Source organism: Sciurus vulgaris (assembly GCF_902686455.1).
Source record: "Sciurus vulgaris genome assembly, chromosome: 11".
NCBI classification, from domain to species: domain Eukaryota; kingdom Metazoa; phylum Chordata; class Mammalia; order Rodentia; family Sciuridae; genus Sciurus; species Sciurus vulgaris.
Window position 1 is genome coordinate 125,610,676 of NC_136472.1, and position 18,627 is coordinate 125,629,302.

Genomic DNA, 18,627 nt, shown 5'->3' on the forward strand with positions numbered 1-18,627 from the left:
TTTTCAAAAACAATGGATTTCAAAGCAACAAGTTCATTTATGTTTTGAATATACATCCTCACAGCATAAATAAAGGAAAAAGTCAAGCATAGTGGTGCACATCTGTAATCCCAGCAACTCAAGAGGCTGAGGCAGAAGGATTCCAAGTTCAAAGTCAACCTCAGCAACTTAGCAAGGCTCTATCTCAAAAAAAAAAAAAAAGTCTGGGAACATAGCTCAGTGGTAAAGCACCTGAGTTCAATCCCCAGCATCAAAACACACATACAAATGAATAAATGAAACAGTAGTTCCAAGAGAATGTCTTCTTTTAGCTCCCTCATGAGTAAAAATGAGCTACTCATCATCTAGTAAAAAGAACATAGTTATGATTCTATACTAACAAGATACTAATTAATAGAGACTGAATCAAAATTATACTTTACAACTTCTCAAATGATAGAAGCCATTTGATGCCTGAGTAAGATTTATCTAACTGGTGCATTATCAAGTAGTCAACCTGGATGCTAAAGGACAAGCATCCAGCATCTTCAGAAGAGGCTAGGTGCCGTTAGTACCTGTACACTATATATGCTAGAACCTAAAAATCTCCTGACTAGAATAGAGAGAAATCTCTTACACTGCCAAGTCCAAGTCCAGAGCCCACATCAGCCTGGGAAGGGTGGTGGCAATGGTGTTTCATAAATTCCCTAATCTCAGAACTTCCATGTAGAAGCACAATATGTAAAGCCCAGGTTCTGAGACCTGGCTGCTTGTGTTGACTCTAGCCACCATTCTGGCTAATAGCAATATGGTGCTTATAAAGATAAACAGAAGTAAATGCCACACTGTACCGGGGCCACCTGCACCACTTGAAGTTGTATATGCTGAGGTTGCTGGAGACCGGATGCAGACTGGGACACAGGTATGTACTGAATCCTCTGGTAGTCTCCCTGTGGTGTTCGGTAATCTGTTGTTAAGGTCTGAGACAGTTCTGTCATCGCTTGGGTTAGCAGGTCTGTTGTCTAGAAAAATCACAGGAAACACATTAGTTGGTAAAACTACTGATTAGTAAGAGCTATCTTAGTACTCTTAAATCTTGTCAAAATTTCATTAGTCATGCTGGTGGGTTGTGGAACTACAGACTAATCCTGAGTGTCTGTCTCCTGCTCAATGGAGCTGCCCTAGACATTCTGATAATATTGCAGTGAAGGTGCAACACTGAGAATTCCTTGCTATTTCTTTGACAGACAGCTTTGGAAAACAATGACTAGGAGACCCAATCATAAGCATAATGCCTTATGTAGCAAACTGAATAACAGGCTCAATTTGTAGTCAATTAAATAACAAGACAGGTGTTTAAAAATATGATGAGCATCGAAGGAAATGAAATGCTTTCCTGGTCATGTACTTACCACCACAGTCTCTCCAGTGGCACTATCTGTCGTCAGAACAGCCGGAGTGGCACTGATCACAGCTGTTGTCAGGGGTGTATGGATGGTGTTGGGAAGCTGGGCATACTCTGGATGTTTCTTTCGAATATGTTGGACCATCTTGGTCTGAAAAATTGAAGTAAAAATCAAGAATAATTATTAAAATTAGTAGTTTTCAATCTTTCTCATATGCAAACCAAAGCTTCCTAAGATCTTTTAATTTGTGCCTTTACAAAATAAAAAATCATGGGCTAGGGATATAGTTCAGTTGGTAGAGCACTTGCCTCATAAGCACAAGGCCCTGGGTTTAACCCCCAGCACTGGAAAATAATAATAATAATAATAATAATAATAAAATAAAAAATAAAAAAACCAGACAGGCTCCATGGCATACTCCTATAGTCCCAGCTACTTGAAAGGCTGAAACAGAAGGCTCCCTTGAGTCTAGGAGGCTAGCTAAACAACATAGTTAGACCCTATCTTTCAAATTAATTAAGTAATTAAAGGGAAATGAAAAATCACAGCAATACTAACTCTGTGCCTGCACTTCCAAAAGTAACACAAGAGTGTGAAGGGGTGGGGGGAATTAGGTAGAAAAGTAAAAACTTACATGATCCTACACCATCAGGCAAGTCCAAAACCTTCACAGCATCCCTCACCTCACTAATACCCATAACAATCAGTCACAATCCAAAATGACCCCTTTTCAGGAACTACCATTTCAGTCCCTGCATAATGCTTCCACAAGCCTAAGCTTATAAACTGTGAGTGCGGAATATTCAGATCTGAGACCCTCAGCAGGCCAAGGACAGAAGAGAGCAGTCAGGTGCTCAGGCTATCAGATGGCACTGATTCCAGGGAGTCTACGACATTCTCCTGCCATTCTTCACTGTGGTCCCTGCTTACAGGAACTAGAATAGTATCTCTTTCAACCCCATCACTTAGGAGGGAGCCATCTGGCCCACCTCGATGAGAAGCCTCCTTCTGTCGCGACACTCCTCACGGAGGTCTCACTGTCGATGGGTTGAAAGCGATGCCATACCTTGCTGCTATACTGCTTCGAGCAGTGAGGGCAGCAGACAGGAGGCGTGGCGATGGTGCCCGTCAGTTGGGTGTGGGTGCTTAACATGGGGTCTGGCTCTCCAGGACCAGCAGGACGAAGTTTCCGAATGCTTGGTGGGAGCTCAGCTCCTGGATGGTTCTTCAGAATATGGGCTTTACGCTTGCTGGCACTTTTATAAACCTGTAGGTTCAAAGATTTTGCCATGAAAGCAGTGTACAATTCCATTTTCTTGATTAAAAAAAAAAAAACAACTAACTAACCATGTCACTCTAAGGAAATATAAAAAAAAAAAAAGTACCAATAATGCCCAAAAGAAAATATATTAGCAGATCTTTTGAAGGATAATATAAATATAACATATAAATTAAAACAAGAAGATAATATAGATATGCCAGGTATCTTCCTTGAATTTTCTATATACATCTAAGATATTAACTGTAAAAATATCCTTTACCTGAAAGCTCAAAAGGAGAATATAAAGAAATTGAGATTTGTCTTTAATGCCAGTTCATCCTTGGTCTGTCTGTAAAAGCTCTCTTATGATGTATGTAACTGACTACTAAGAACCGAAGAATCTTTCAAATGGCAAGTTTAATAGCCACTAGTACCTTTGGTAGGGACTCTGTGTTTGTTTAAAACATGTTCTTTACTTTCACTCTGATGTAGCTACATTATACAAGACTATATCATATATACTATTTTAATAAACAATAAATAGCATGTTCTCTTTTTTGTAACTGCACAAAAATAAAGAATGGAATAGTAGAAGTAGAATATTCCAACACCACAGAACTTTTTCACATCCCACTCAATCTTCTAGAAATGCTAGATCTACCACATATTTACAAGTAAGATGATAAACACCCTCATTTTGAGAGCTGAGGAATAAAATGAATTCATATACTAGGCTCTTGGTAACAAGACTCTTCTTTTGTAACAGAAGTCATAGAAAGAAGGAACAATAAGAAAAACAAATTCAAAGAATTCTTAAGAAAAAAAATTTGGCTCAAAATGAAGTTGCATTTGTAGCTCTTTCTGGTCTGAATGGAAAACTACTGAGAGGCAGGGAACCATCTGCTAAGAGTAACGAGTATACATTTACACACGCAGACACGCTGGCTCTGAGCAGGGTTCCCACAGTGGCGTACCAGGATGGATATTTTGCTCTTACCTTATCACAATACTGACAAAAATAATCCCGGTTGGGTTTTATGATGGGTAGAGTTAACTCTGGCACTTCTTCTATCTTCATGTCTGGATGCCTCTTTGATAAGTGATTTACCTAAAGTGGGGGGAAAAAAAAAAAAAAAGAACAAATGAGAAAGAGACCCCATTATTACGGACAAAAGATGAGTACTAGAAGTTGAAATTCTCTGACACAATGCCTCAAAACAATAAGGCATTTGCCCAGAACCAACATCATCAGACCCATCTGATACCAAAGAATATTAACGGTCACTAACTTAGCAAAAACTGAAGAGGAGATAGTCACCCCAGGTCCCACTGAGAGTCTCCAGCTAAAAGAACTACCGTTAGAAAAAGGAAAATTAAACTAACACGAACTTCTCTAGTGAATTCTGATGCAACCTGTCTTTCACTGGAATTTAGTTGCCCTAGCTTTACTGAGAATGCTGAATGAACTGATAGAAAGTCAGTTTCTGAATTTTAAATATTGTTATGACTTTCTAGCTCTTATAAATACATTTTGCAACTGTTACAAAGTCAAAATAAGTTAAGAGCAGTGAACTGACTGTTCCGAGGTTACCTCTAGCCTGGGACCACATACCCTCCTGCTCTGATGAAGAGATTCCTCCTATTGCTCAGTTTCTTAGCTGGAAAAAAGAGGCAAATGGGGGACAAAGATTCTGCCAAAAAGTATATTAAGGAACATGAAAGGGAGGAGGGAAATAAAACAGGATGGGCGGAAGGAAGGAAGGAAGGAAGGAAGGAGAGAGGAGAGAGAGAGAGAGAGAGAGAGAAAGAAGAAAGAAAGAAAGAAAGAGAGAGAGAGAGAAAGAAAGAAAGAAAGCAAAAACCTAGTAATGAAAAGTGGTAGAGAGCTGAAGCTGTGGCATGAGACTTTGGGTGGAAACTCTAGCACACACACAAAAAAGGGGAGGGTGGCAGAAAACGACCTATTTTAAAGGATCACAAGTTTGAGGCCAGCCTCAGCAACTTAGCGAGACCCTGTTTCAAAATAAAAATTAAAAATGGCTGAGGCTATAGCTCAATGACAGAGCAATCCTGGGTTCAATCCCCAGTACCACAAGGAGAGGAAAGGTGTCACCTAAGAAGTGGTACTGGAGGGCAAAGGCAGATTGGAAAGAAGAAAACTCCAAACTGGGAATTGTTAACCCCTTTCTTCCCCTAACTATTGATAAAAGCTACTGACAAACATAACTTAGTACCCAATAAAAATACCAAAGCCGCCATCATCGACAGAAATGAGGTTTGGAGGCAGAAACCTGCCACCATCTGGCACTGACCAGCATGCCCCGTCGCCGGAAGCCCATCATGCAGAGGCGGCACTTGAATGTGAAGCTGTCGTAGTCTGTGGATGTGATACGAGGTTTGAAGGTCTTGGAGCGGCTAATACGGTCGGCTTTCTTGGCTTCCCTCTCAGGATTATGCATCCTTTGCATGTGTTCCCGTAGTTTGTCTTTTCGCTATTCAGAAAGAAGTTTTAGAAAGGGAATAGGGTAAGAGTAAAACATTTTTATTTGAAGGAATAATAGAAAATATCAACACAAATCATCAGTCACCCCAACCCACTGAGGGGCATCTGAGTTGCTGGAGTGCTGGGAAATACATAGGATATGTCAAAAGTGGCTGGGAATCTGTTCGTTAGCAAATAAGTGCCTTCCAATGAGCCTTGGTTTGAAATTCACCAAATATGAATGATACATACTGATACCTCAGAGGAAAATTTTGCATTTATGTAGAGGCAAAGGGTACATGGAATAAGTTTGGTATTAAGAACTATAATATACGCTGGGTGCCATGCTACACACCTATAATCTCATCAACTCTGGAAGATGAGGTAGGAAGATCCAAGTTTAAGGCCAGCATTGCCAACTTAGCAAGACCCTGCCTCAAAAAAGAGCTGGAAGTCACTCAGTGGTAGAGCACTCTTGGCTTCAATCACCAGTACTACAGAACAAAACTATAAGACAAACTAATAATGAAGGATAGGCAATACTGGATTTACATGTGTGCATTCAATTCCCACACATTTCAACAAACATAATGACGTTCTTCTAAATCCCAAATTAACTTATATAAGAAATCTCTCCATTTGTGGACTTAGAAGTTCAAGTAAACAAGTATACTGTCCACTATAGGTAGACATCATACTGATACGAGGCCAAAGAGAAATAATAAGCTGAACCCATCCTGAACAAAACAAATTCAAAAACTGCCAATCCCTTATCCAGTAGGGCTCTCTGCTCTTGAAAATATGATTAAACTGTTATTCATCTTGTAAAGATTTTGAATCTTCCTCTAGGATCAGTACTTCTGCTGGGGTTAGTGGTGAATGCCTGTAATCACAGCAATTCAGAAGGCTAAGGCAGGAGGTTCTCAAGTTCCAGGCCAGCCTCAACAACTTAGTAAGACCCTGTTTCAAAATAAAAAATAAAATATACACAATGGAATATTATTCAGCTATAAAGAAGAATAATATTGGCATTTGCAAATAAATGAATGGATCTGAAGAATATCATGCTAAGTGAAATAAGCCAATCCCAAAAAACCAAAGGCCTGATAAGTGGAGAATGATATATAATGGGTGTGGGAGTGCAGGGAGTGAGAGAAGAACGGGGTAACTTTAGAATATGTAAAAGGAAATGAGAGGGAGTGGGGGTAAGAAAAATGGTGTAATGAGACAGATATCATTACCCTATGTACATGTATGATTACATGAATGGTATGAATCTACATTGTGCACAACCATAGAAACGAAATGATATACCCCATTTGAATGAATCAAAATGCAGTCTGTAAAAAATTTAAAAAATAAAAGTAAGTAAAAATTTTAAAAAAAGAGCTGGGGATATAGCTCAGTGGTAAAGCATCCTTGAGTTAAATCCCCAGTACCAAAAAACAAAACAAAACAAAACAAAAAACTGGGTTAAGGACACTGTTCTAAATAATAGTATTTCTCTCAGTTCAGACAATGATAAAGATCCACTGCCTTTTCCACCTTTTCCTGACCTTCAGTGTTGAATGTTTCCCCCATGTACTCCTTTTAACAGACCAATTCACCTTAACCAAATAATGTCCTGAATCTCAAAGCCTAATACTAATACTATACATATCACGTCATGTATACAGTCACAAGTGTTTGAATGCCAAAGCTCCATAAGTTCTTTCTATCCCAACATCTCCAAAAACAGATCTGTTATCTCCGGACTCTCTCTTCTGCCTATGTCTAGTGCCTTGGTATCCACCCTCCCGGCTTCACCCCCTCACCCAGACCCAAGGTCCTGTGAGTTCTCCTTTCAATGTCTGGCTTTAGTATGGACCCTCTTCTCCCACCTTGAGATTACGCTCCACTCCAAAAGGCCTCCGGCTCCCTTCACCAAAACTCTGGTTACTCAGCATAACAAACTGGCTTAACCTGGCTCTCTGGCTTCATGCCACTGCCGGCCTCTTCACATGCCCCTCACCCACTCTACCTCTCACCATCTTATCTTCTGAACATGGCATCACCTTAATCCCTGCTGCTCCCTCTGCTCTGAACTTTTCATCCTTCCCTTGTAGCTCATCCATTTCACTTCGCCAGTAGGCAAGCTCTTCCTCATCCTTTAGTGAATCCAAAAGTGTCACTTTGGGCTGGTGGTGCAGGTCAGTGGCTTACCTAGCACATGTGAGACCTGGGTTCCATCCCAATACCAGAAAATAAAAAAATCAGCTCATCTATGAAGGCTCCTCCATCCCCAAATCATAGCTCCCTCAGCACTTTGTCCTTTCCTCTATTGTAATATCAGTAATATTTTTAACATCTGACTTTATAATTAAGGTGTGCACTGCCTAAAGTCAGAAGTTCCTACCTTATCTTTATATATATATATATATATATATATATATATATATATATATATATATATATATATATATATATATATATATATGCTGCCCCCTGGAATGAACAGTTAGCAAGACAGAGAGTTGCAATATACAAGTATTGGGCTACCACCAAAAGGTCTTATGGGAATTCATAGAAGAAACACTTAACCCAGGGACCAAGAAATGTTTCAAATGAAGTGACAGCAGTCAGGTGAAATGATGAGAGTCTGAAAGTTTATTTCAAACCAGGAGTGGAAGGGAAAGCAAATGTCAGGGCCCAAGGAAAAATAGTACCCCAGGATGAAGTAGAGCCAACTAATTCAGTAAAGACAGAGTGCAAAGTACAGTGGAAACTGGGGAGAACGTGAGAAACCAGGTTTTGTACTATCTTTTAAGTGGTAAGAGCTTTGGGATCCATCTGCCTGAGGAGCTATTAAAGGATTTTTCAAAAGGGTCATGACATCAGATTTGTTTTTCAGAAAAATTAGTCTGGTTATAATCTGAAAAAATACAGTATACGGTGGTTTTGTGGTGTGTCAACTTGATTAAGGTGAACTGTGTTTAAATGGAATCCCCTTCCAAGCATTGTTCCAGGTTAGAATTAGCCAAAAGAAACACTGGCATCAGATTGGGAGGTGGGAATGAAGCCACCTGGAGGTGGTATTGGTATGGAGGTGCCAGTGGATTCCCACTAATCCTCTCTCCCTCCCACTCAGTCCCCAGCTCTCTTCCTGACCCTGCTGGTCAATTCCAGGCAGGCTGCCAGATGCAGCCACAATGGACTTCCATGGACTATGCCAGCTCCTCCTTCTTGAGCCTACCCTGCAGTCGGAGGAGTTGCATCTGTCCACTCAGAGTAGTGCTTCAGAGATTGCACTGGGGACATTTTAAATCAGAGAAATTCTCCCTTCAGACCCTTAACTTCTCTAACCTCTCCTACAATTAATTTTTTAATCCTTTAAGAAAATTCCTTATTCTATGATAACTATGGTAGTTTTGCCTCCATGATTGAGCCCTATCTAATATATTGTGTGAAATTAAAGGATTAATGAAAGAAGAAAGTTTTTTTTAATATTCATAGATATTAAAATAATATCTAGCATGAAATAGGTAACCAGTACCATAAATAAATAAGAAAGCAGATAAAACCCAGATCACTTTTATTTTTCATAATAGGGTCCCCTACACAGTTCTAAATCATGCTATTATATATTGAAAGTCATCACAATTATGTTTGGTAACACACACAACAAAAGATAAAAGCTTTGAAACATACTTCCTATAATTATTTTCACATCCTATACAAATATACCTTGAGTTTTCCCTTCTTAAATATCCACTACTGATTATTTTCCAATATCCATGACAGTGTGACCAATAATCATATTCCACAGTGTCTCTCAATGACATTTTTCCAGAATTGCCTGATTTCTTCACACACACACACACACACACACACACACACACACACACACGCGTATATATATTATTGTTTTCACGTTTATTTATGCAACTCTTACCTCTGAGTCTCCTGCCACCTTTTCTTTTTGGTCTCTTCTAAATTCTAGTAAGATTAGTGATACTTATTATTTTTTACTTTAATCCTTTTTACTTTAATCATTTACATTCTCCAAAGTGGTTTGCACCCTCTCAATGTCCTTCACATTTCCCACCTGTTAGACGAGAGTCCTACTGCCTGTGGGCTCAATTACAGGCTCTTAATAAGTGTTCAATAAAAATCTCTTGATTTGAATGATATGTAAATGTATTGGTCTCTTAGGAATTCCTCAAGAGCACTTTAGTATACATTTGCTCTTATAATCATTATAGATTTGGATTCTTTCAGGATGCTCATTATGAGTCCATTTGAGGATCTGAATTAGTTATCTTGAAAAAAAAAAATCAAGCAAGGTAAGTGTTTCCCTTAATTTTATAGCTAAGTCAAACAGGCAGCCCAAAATTCATCCCAAACCCAGTATCCCAGTATTTCATAAATGGGTGATAAACTGGTGAAATGAACAGGCTTTTTTTTTTTTTTTCATTGGCAGCATTAGAGATAGAACCCAGGGCCTCACGCATGCTAGGCAGACGCTCTACCACTGAGCTACATCCCCATCCCTAAACGGACATAACAGCATAATTCCACTGGCCATGAGTACCACACCTCAAACTGTATGTTGGCTTCATACCTTAAATTGCTTCCCACAGGTAGAACATAGGAAGTCTTTGCGGTCCGAATGCCGGAGCATGTGGAGTCGCAGTTTGTCAGGGCGACAGAAGGCCTTGTCACACTCTGTGCACTGGTAGATCTTTTCTGAGTGGAAGCTGCGCACGTGTTTTTTCACCTAGCAGTAAAAATCGGGGAAAATTCAGGTCCTCTGACACCAAAAGAAATGACCAAAGGCAGCTATCAACGCTAGAGGGAGCCAAAGCATTACCATGGATTTCATCAACCTGGTCATGCCATCCAGTCAGATGTGATAATTGGCCTCACTACCACATACTGTCCCTGTCACAAAGAAACAAAATAAGTAGCCAGAAAACCTTACAAATCTTAACCTCTCAGGTGACTTGAAGAGTAGAACAAAGTGTTGCTTGGTCGAAGACCTGATCATCCGGTGCCCATTTCCTTTTTCTTTTTTTAAGACTAAGCAGGGTTCCTTTAGATTTGAATGCATCTTGCTAAATATTATCTATGGGAAGACAAAAAAATAACTCTTCCTCATTTTTTTTCTGCCTTCAACACAAATTGAAGTAATTTAGCCCCTGTTAGTAAACGATCTTTCTACATCTTCCTATAAATCAGGTTCTAGCAGGGTTGGGATATATAGTTCAAGTGGTAGAGCACTTGCCTAGCATGCATGAGGCCCCCAGCACTGAAACAAACAAACAAAAACATTAGGTTCTGAAGAACTAAAGACATGAATTAGATGACAAAGAAATACAACACTTGGGTCATTTCTACTAAATTGGACATTCTCCCTTTGCTTTTGGATAACCTGAATTAAAGAATATAGCTCCACCCTGTGTTCAATTTCCAGCACACCCTCACTGTCCAAAAAAGAATATAGCTTCTGAACTCAGAGCCATCAAAATCACATGAGGAAGAACTGTGGATGTAAGCTAAGTAGTGAGTCAGACCAAACTATTCCTATAAAACACTTTGCTTCATTATTTTTGGAGTTTCTTTCCCCATTAAATTCTGCCTTTAGCAACCTTTATAATTGTTCATGTGAAGTAAGAAATTTCTAAGACTAAACACTAGTAGAGCTATAATTAAATCCTAGTCTACTTTTGCTTTGGAAATTTTTTTAAATGTATTTTTATGTTAGTTATTCACTGACTAGCATATAAAAATATTAACACTTGAAGTCCAAATGGAATAATGAATGTTGTGGGATTTACCTTCACCCATTTTGTTCTAACAGACAAGGAGACAGTCAGTGCTTGATAAAAATGTATTAAATACTAATATGTTTTCTCTTATTTCCCTTTCAAAATGCATGACCTTAAAAAGCAAGCCAGGAAACCACAATGTAGGAAGATGTTTCCAGGAAATGGGAGTGTATCTTTTATAGATTCTATTATATGAGAAATGGATATTAACAAGTTTACAGTAGACATTTTAAAAATTCTAACCAGATCTGGGCATTTATTACTTGCAATATGACTCGAATGTTTAACACCAACGTCTGATCAGGACAATTAAGTGTCATAATACTCTTGTTTATCAAAAGTAGTGTGACTGAAAAAAATATTGTTCTCAATTATAAAGCTATTTCAAAGAAATGATGAAAATGCAGGTATTAGGCAGTCTCCATTTTCAAAAAAAAAAAAAAAAAAAAAATCAGTTTCTTTTACCAAAAGAAGGAAGCAGACATGAATCTCAGTAGCAGACACTCACCTGGATAAAATCTGGGAACCGTTTCTTACAAGTTGGGCAGGTGAAGTAGCCATCATTGATATGAATGGCCACATGATCTTTCAACAAATCAAGTCGGTCAAAGGATTCTGGGCAAAAAATGCAAGAGTAAGTCTTCTGGTCCGAATGGAGCTTCATGTGGCTCTCCAAGGAGGCGCTGCTGATGAAGCCCTTGTTACAGAGATCACAGGTCAATGGGCAGTTCCCCTCCCGCCCATGGAAGCGCAAGTGTTGGTCCAATTTGTCCTTTTCCCTGAAGGCCTTCCCACACTGCAAACACTTAAAAGGCCGGAAGGATTTCCGAATAAACAGATGTTGAAGAGCTGCGTTCTGAAAGACATACACAAATACAATTATGTAGTGAGGAAATGAGTATGCATGTGGATCACACTTCCACAGGGAAACAAAGAATGATCCCTGTGGGACATCCACAGTGGAAAGATTTTTCTGGTGAAAATGCTGGAAATGAATCCCTCCCCAAAAAAAGTTTATCTCAAAAAGAAAAAAAATTGTGGTTTGTTTTATGTCTATGTGTTTTTGTTGTTGTTGTTGTTTTGTTTTGTTTTGTTGTTTTTTAAAGATTGAGATGGCATTCAAAAAAGCATTCCCAACAAAGTATTCCAACAAACCCCAAAGTGGAAAAAAATAAAAACCAGATATTTGGGGGAAAAAAGATGGAATAAGTGATATATGCATGAATGAGGTTGTAGAATGTTAGTCAAAAATTACTTCCTGAAGCCCTTGATAGGAAAGAATTTGAAGAATAATCAAAACATCTAGCAAAAGAAGATAATAAAGAGAATCAAAGGGTAGTTAGCCCTTACCAGGAGTTGGAGAAAGGGATTTGGGGTAAGAAAAATGTTCTGGAATTACAGTGATGATTTGAGATAAATAGAGATAGATAGATAGACAGATAGATATCCATAGTTATAGTGATGACAGTTGCACAACTTTAAGAATATTCTAAAAACTACTAAGGGTGAATTTTAGCTGGGTGCAGTGATACATGCCTATAATTCCAGTGACTTGGGTGGCTGAGGCAGGAGGTTTGTAAGTTAGAGGACAGCCTCAGCAATGCAGCAAGATCCTGTCCCAAAATAAAAAAACAAAAAGAGCCAGGGGCAGGGTACATGCCTGTAATCTCAGTTGCTGGAGTGGGAGGAGGGTGGCTGAAACAGGAGGATGAGGAGTTCAAAGCTGCCTTAGCAAAAGTGAGGCGCTAAACAATTCAGCGAGACCCTGTCTCTAAATAAAATACAAAATAGAGCTTCCCAGCTCAGTGTCGAGTGCCCCTGAGTTCAATCCCTGGTACCCCAAAATAAATAAATAAATAAAATAAAATGAAATAAAAAGGGCTGGGGACATAGTTCAGTGGCAGAGCACCCTGGGTTCAATACCCCAAAAGAAAAAAAATAATAATAAAATAAAATAATAAAAGAGTAGATTTTAGTGCTGGGAGCATAACTCAGTGGTAGTGTATTTGTCTATCATGTGAGAGGGTTTTATCCCCAGCACAAAAAAATAAAAACTGAAAAAAGTGTGTGCGTGTGCGTGTGTGTGTGTGTGTGTGTGTGTGTGCATGTGGTGTATGTACATATGTATGTATATATATACATATGTATATACATGTATATATATATAGTGAATTTTATGCTATGTAAATGACATCTCGATTTAAGAAAAAAGAACTGAAAGGGGAATGAAGAATTCAGATTTATGTGAATGTTTGTTCATGAGACAATGACTCGTAAGCACAAATCATAAACAGAATATATGCATTGCATCACTTCCTACATAGAAAATGCAGAGAGGACAAGTTCCTGAGGTAGCCAGTTAGGTCTACTGGTTAGAATGCCATGCTAATGAAGTTAAGCTTATCACTGTATTTCCTGTCTAGACAGGGCAATTTCTCCCCCTCTCTCTTACTCTCTCTCTCTTTTTTCTCTCTTTTTTTTTCCCCCTCTTTGGCAGTCACAGATTGCACTTCCAACTCTGATTAGCCATCTTGTAAATTCATGTAGTAGTTACATGGAATTCAAGTGAGAAAAGATGGATATTCAGTGCAAATCCATCACAACTGCTGGAAAAACATCCGTGCTCCACTGAGAGCAGATCCACAGAATCATCTTTCACACAGAGAATACGGAATTAATATTTAACTGTGCTATAATGAAGTCTCAATTGTAAGTTCCTCAAAAACACCAAGGGAAACTCTAGATAGCTTTAAGGGAGAAAAATCCTTCAAAAACTGCACCTGTGAGCCGGTATGCCTTTTACTATAAAGGAGTAGTAATTGAAGGATTAATGGAATCTTAATGCATTATTTGTGCAATGAAGAAAGTACAGTGAACACCACTTTAACTCTTAATTACTTAGCAGCAACTTGTACATTAATGTGAAATAATCATTTGGGAGGAAAAGAAAAATATTTATATTTGATCTATTAAAATTTCTGAACATACTTGATTCCATATAAAAGAAAATTGCCTTCTGTGGCTTTCTCTAACAGGGCTAAGAGAGAGATTTAAAGATGATACCTACTAATTTATCTTGAGTAGGTAAATAGCAATTCTGCCCTCTTCCCAAGCTTACTGGGGTTGCTAAGGGGAGGGAGAGGACATAATATTTTATTCATTTTTTGTATACAGATCCCTTAATAAACTGCCTAGCTCATAGGAAACCTCCAACAACAGTTTGAAAATTAATAAAATATATTTCAAATAAAACTCGAAAAATTATTTCTAGGTTTGTTTTTTTTTTCCTATAGTATCCATGAAGATCTTTATGAATAGATCTTTTCAAATCAGCCACTGAGGTTGCTTTCACTTACACTGCTCAGCAGTCACCTCATCTTTTTACTCTATCTGGACATGTATTTACGTTACACAAAAGCTTTTACTATTTTGTCTACTCTCAAAACTTTATGGAAAGATGTCATATAAACAGATACTATTCTGAGCCTGAGAGAAGATTCAAGACTTAGAGCATGTCTTCCATGGAAGAATCATTTCCTTTATCCACCTTTGGTCAAGTTTCCAAGGACAGACACAATGCACAACAGTTGATGATAGTTCCAATGAGGATTCCAGATCTGCTTGGGTGCCAAATCCAGAGCTCAGCTTTGTTTTGGTCCACTATACTAATCAGTTTTCTGTCATTTCTGATTAGCATGAGTACCTTCAGACACTTGATTTAAATTGAGCAGCCACCTGGCTCCTCTTCCTTTGCTCTATTGACAACTCTTATCATCCCTTTGATTTCCATGGAGCCCTGAACACTAAGTGCTCAAGAACTAGTCTGTATTTCTCTGAGCTAATGATACTCATGTGATCCTCATATTACAAGGTAGAAAAGTGCTGAAACATTTCCCACCCTTTGAACCACTTTCAGGCCAGTTCTGCTCTAAGGTAGCTTCTGCAGTATAGAGCCACACCTGGTACACTTTCTAGAAGAAATAATAGCCACTGAAGAGGCAGCACATAGATCTATCAGGGTCTTCTGTTGACGGGACACCTGTTAGTCAACCATACCACACCGTATGGGATGTCTGTTGTTCTAAGGATGCCAAAACAGTATCTTTGCTAAGTTCTGTAAATCACATTGCAATGAATTCTGAGACAAGATTCTTTGTTTCTAAAATGTGCCTCAAGTTTGATATTAATAGCTAAAGGAGTGCCTGGTGTGGTGGTGCAGCCCTCTAATCCCAGTGGCTCCAGAGGCTAAAGCAGGAGAATCACGAGTTCAAAGCCAGCTTCAACAATTTAGTGAAGACATCAGCAATTTAGCGAGACCCTGTCTCAGAATAAAAAATAAAAGGGCTGGGGATGTGGCTCAGTTGTTAAGCATCTGTCCCTATGTTCAATTCCTGTTTACAACAACAACAACAAAAAGCTAAAGGAACCTACATTATTGATTGATTTTCATACTATTTTAATCCTGAGTCTAAAAAAGAAATCAAATCATCATGCTTGTTTGTTGGTTGTTTGTTCTTAATAACTTTCCTCAGACTATTTTAGGCTTTTAAAACCTTTGGTGGACTAGACTTGCTGAACATACCTCACTCTCCACTATCCTTCACCCATCACCTACTCTAGGGTCAAGCTAGTGTTTGTACTGTCCCATAACTACACCAAGCACATCCCTGTGTCTGGGACTCTGATTTGAAGGCTATACTCCTCTAGAATGGTTCACCTTCTAGAAAAGACATTCTCTTTTTCAGGGACTCAGTCTAGATCTCCTTCATCTATTAATTATTCCCCACCTCCTCCACCTTTCTTTGGTCTTTCATTCCTCCAAGTTCCTAGAGCAATTATAGGCTATACTTTTACATTTCACACATAACTGTAAACAATCTTATGCTATTTTTTAGACTGTCAGCTCCTAGATACAGAGCTCAAGGGAAAGTTCTGTCAGATACCTAGATAGTTAGAATTCAGAACCACTCCATAAGCAATTCAAATTATTTTAGAACTGGAAGGAACCTTGGAGATCACTTAGTCCTAACCTCCATTTCATACAAGAAGAATCTGCAGCCCACAATTTACTCACTAATCTATTTGCAAATGAATTATAATTATTCATTAATTTGCATTTACTGGAGCAACCAAATTGTGCTTTCCATCAGGATTTAGTAAATACAGGTTGCAATGAACAGCAGGTCAGGCAAACACTTAAATAACATTCTGTTATGTGAAACACAGGAAACAAACCTACCTGCAGCTCCAACTGAGCAGGCAGCATTAGAGGAGAGAAAAATAGTTACATTACCAATTGGATTGGAAGACTTCCCTTCAGTTGGTCATTACCAATCTGGATAAAAAAGATGAAAAAATACATAGCCCTACTTTTTAGAATGTGTGCAAGGAGAAAACAAGATAGGTCAACTAAGACTGACTTCTAAAAGTCACATGCCTGTGGCTTTTGTTTCACACAAGGAACCGTATACAGAACCAGTATCCCAACTTGTCCAAGAACAAGTACACAGATAGCTAGACTATGCTTGTACATCCACAGTTCACTACATGTGTGAGCTTAAAGCTTTTGCCTTCAAAGAAAAAAAAAAAAAAATCTAGCAAGCATTTCTCTGGACTTAGTAAAATATCAGAATAGACAAAGCAGAAAAGATAGCAATTAAGCAAGAGAAAAAAGGGAAGATTGGGAAATAAAGCAGAACAATGGATGAGAAGATATTCACAGCTTTTTGTTTTTCTGACCTATATTTATATGTTTACAGATCCTTTTGAAGTTGTATACACTGAGCCAAACTGTATGTGTTTCAGTTTATAAGATCCTCATAGAGGGTATTGAGACAGAGTTCTTAAGAGTAGTCCTTCAAAGCTGTCATGTGGCTATGAATGTTTAAAAGTATTTTTACATGAAGGCATGGACTATTTTTCAAGGTCCCTTCTAGCCTATAGGTAAATAAGAACACCTAAAGAGGGAGGTGAGTCCTCTCTCTCTTGCTCACAGCAAGATCCCTTCACAATGGTAGCTGTACCTATTACCATGGACCATCTGAACATAGTCTAACTTATCATCTTTTTAAAAAAAGAAGAAAAAGAAGACCAAAAGAAACATAATCTAAACCAATCATCCATTTAGAACTTATAAAGCCTAGAAGTTGTATGAAAAATCTCTTTCATCTACAAGTCAAGTGCAAATCAAAATCTTTTTATGCCCAGTTGGCCACAAACATGGGTTTTATGTCATTGCTTTTTGTCTGCATAGACACTGCACAAAACTATATTGTTTTCTACATGTAATCCCTGCAGTCACTGAGACTCAAATGCTGACTGTGAAATAATAAGAGAAACACATATCTTAACTGGAAGTCATGGAAGCCCTGTAGCCTCAAGATCTAGAGTTAAGACACAGGTAATACAAGTGAGATGCTGACTAGCTCCTGAGATACAACTTAACTTCATACCGTCCCAGGTGTGTTGACTCTACCTGCCATATCGACTTGGACACAAGATCCCCTCACATAGTAATGACACTTGCCAGTCTTCCCTTGGAAACAGTAGATAACCAAGTTTAGTTACCTGCAATTAACTTGTGAGCTATGGTTAGAAACAGATAAGCCTGGCTTAAAATAATTTATATAAGTAATTAGGGCTGGGGATGTAGCTCAGTGGAAGAGTGCTGACTAGCACACAGGAGGCCCTAGGTTCTACCCTCAGCACCAAAAAGAAATAAAAGAAAATATAAATAATAATTATAATTAAGTATACGTTATTTCTCCATTTCTAATCTATGAATTTAGGGATGTGGAAAGCTATCTTATTTTAACTGTACTAGTCCAGGAGCTGCCAAAATCCAGGCTTGTGTGTTATTACTAAACTGCTGGAATCTAGGACTAGCTATGACAGCCTGCCATAGGACATGGAGACATTAAGAAATAGAATTTTCTTGCAAAATAAGGGATTCAAGCAGGTAATGAACTAGATGAAAGATTTCAAAGTGGATGGTGATCAGACTGGAACACCAAGCGTTGAGGGGAAGAGAGAGACTGGCAGTTAAGAAGGAGCATCCCACTTACTCGGATGCGTTTGGCCCTGCGCATGTCATCGGCGGTCAAAGTGCTCTGGGTGGGAACGACGCTCTCTTCATGCTGTGGCTGCAGGTGTAGAGTGTGGGTTTCTGGTTCATGCTCCAGAGACGACTGGGTTTCCTGTGGCAGCTGAGGGATTGGGATAGTGGTCTGTTCCGGTTGATCCAGCCCATTCAGACTAGCTGGTTCAGCCTCATCAAACTGCTCCTTTGTGGGAAAATGTAGCAAGTCCTGAAATTTGTAATAACCAGGAATTATATCCCTACCTTAGATAGAGATCAGTACTAAAAGGAAGGACTACCAGCTGAGATTTAGAATTGCTGCCTTTTTTTTTTTCCCCTTAAGAGACAGCACTTTGCTGTTACCCAAGCTGGGCGGGAAATCCTGTACTAAGTGATCCTCCCAGCTCAGCTTCTCAAGCAGCTGACCACTGTGTCCAGCTACTGCTTAATTTTAAATGACCAGATTTATAATGGTGAGAAAGAAAATACTCTCACTCTGGGAAAATTAGGTAAATAAGCCAAAAAACAAAAACCATGGGATATTTCAGATGTTTCTTAGTAATGGTTTAAGTTGATTTAAAAAAAAAAAATCCCCTGTCTAATATCTCTGGCCA

General features: G+C 38.7%; 1 protein-coding gene across 3 annotated transcripts in view; it reads right to left on the reverse strand.

Moving 5' to 3' along the window:
• PRDM10 (PR/SET domain 10) overlaps nt 1-18,627 on the reverse strand; it is a 100,146-nt gene that overhangs the window by 13,927 nt on the left and 67,592 nt on the right. For 2 of the 3 annotated variants that reach the window (XM_079104124.1, XM_079104123.1), the window contains 8 exons: nt 18,000-18,242; nt 11,444-11,791; nt 9,729-9,884; nt 4,959-5,138; nt 3,644-3,754; nt 2,452-2,652; nt 1,392-1,535; nt 831-1,001 (listed from right to left, as the gene is read on the reverse strand). In XM_079104124.1, coding sequence (XP_078960250.1) covers nt 831-1,001; nt 1,392-1,535; nt 2,452-2,652; nt 3,644-3,754; nt 4,959-5,138; nt 9,729-9,884; nt 11,444-11,791; nt 18,000-18,242 — 1,554 coding nt within the window. The remainder of the gene's footprint in view (nt 1-830; nt 1,002-1,391; nt 1,536-2,451; nt 2,653-3,643; nt 3,755-4,958; nt 5,139-9,728; nt 9,885-11,443; nt 11,792-17,999; nt 18,243-18,627) is intronic. The other variant, XM_079104125.1, reaches the window with a different exon arrangement.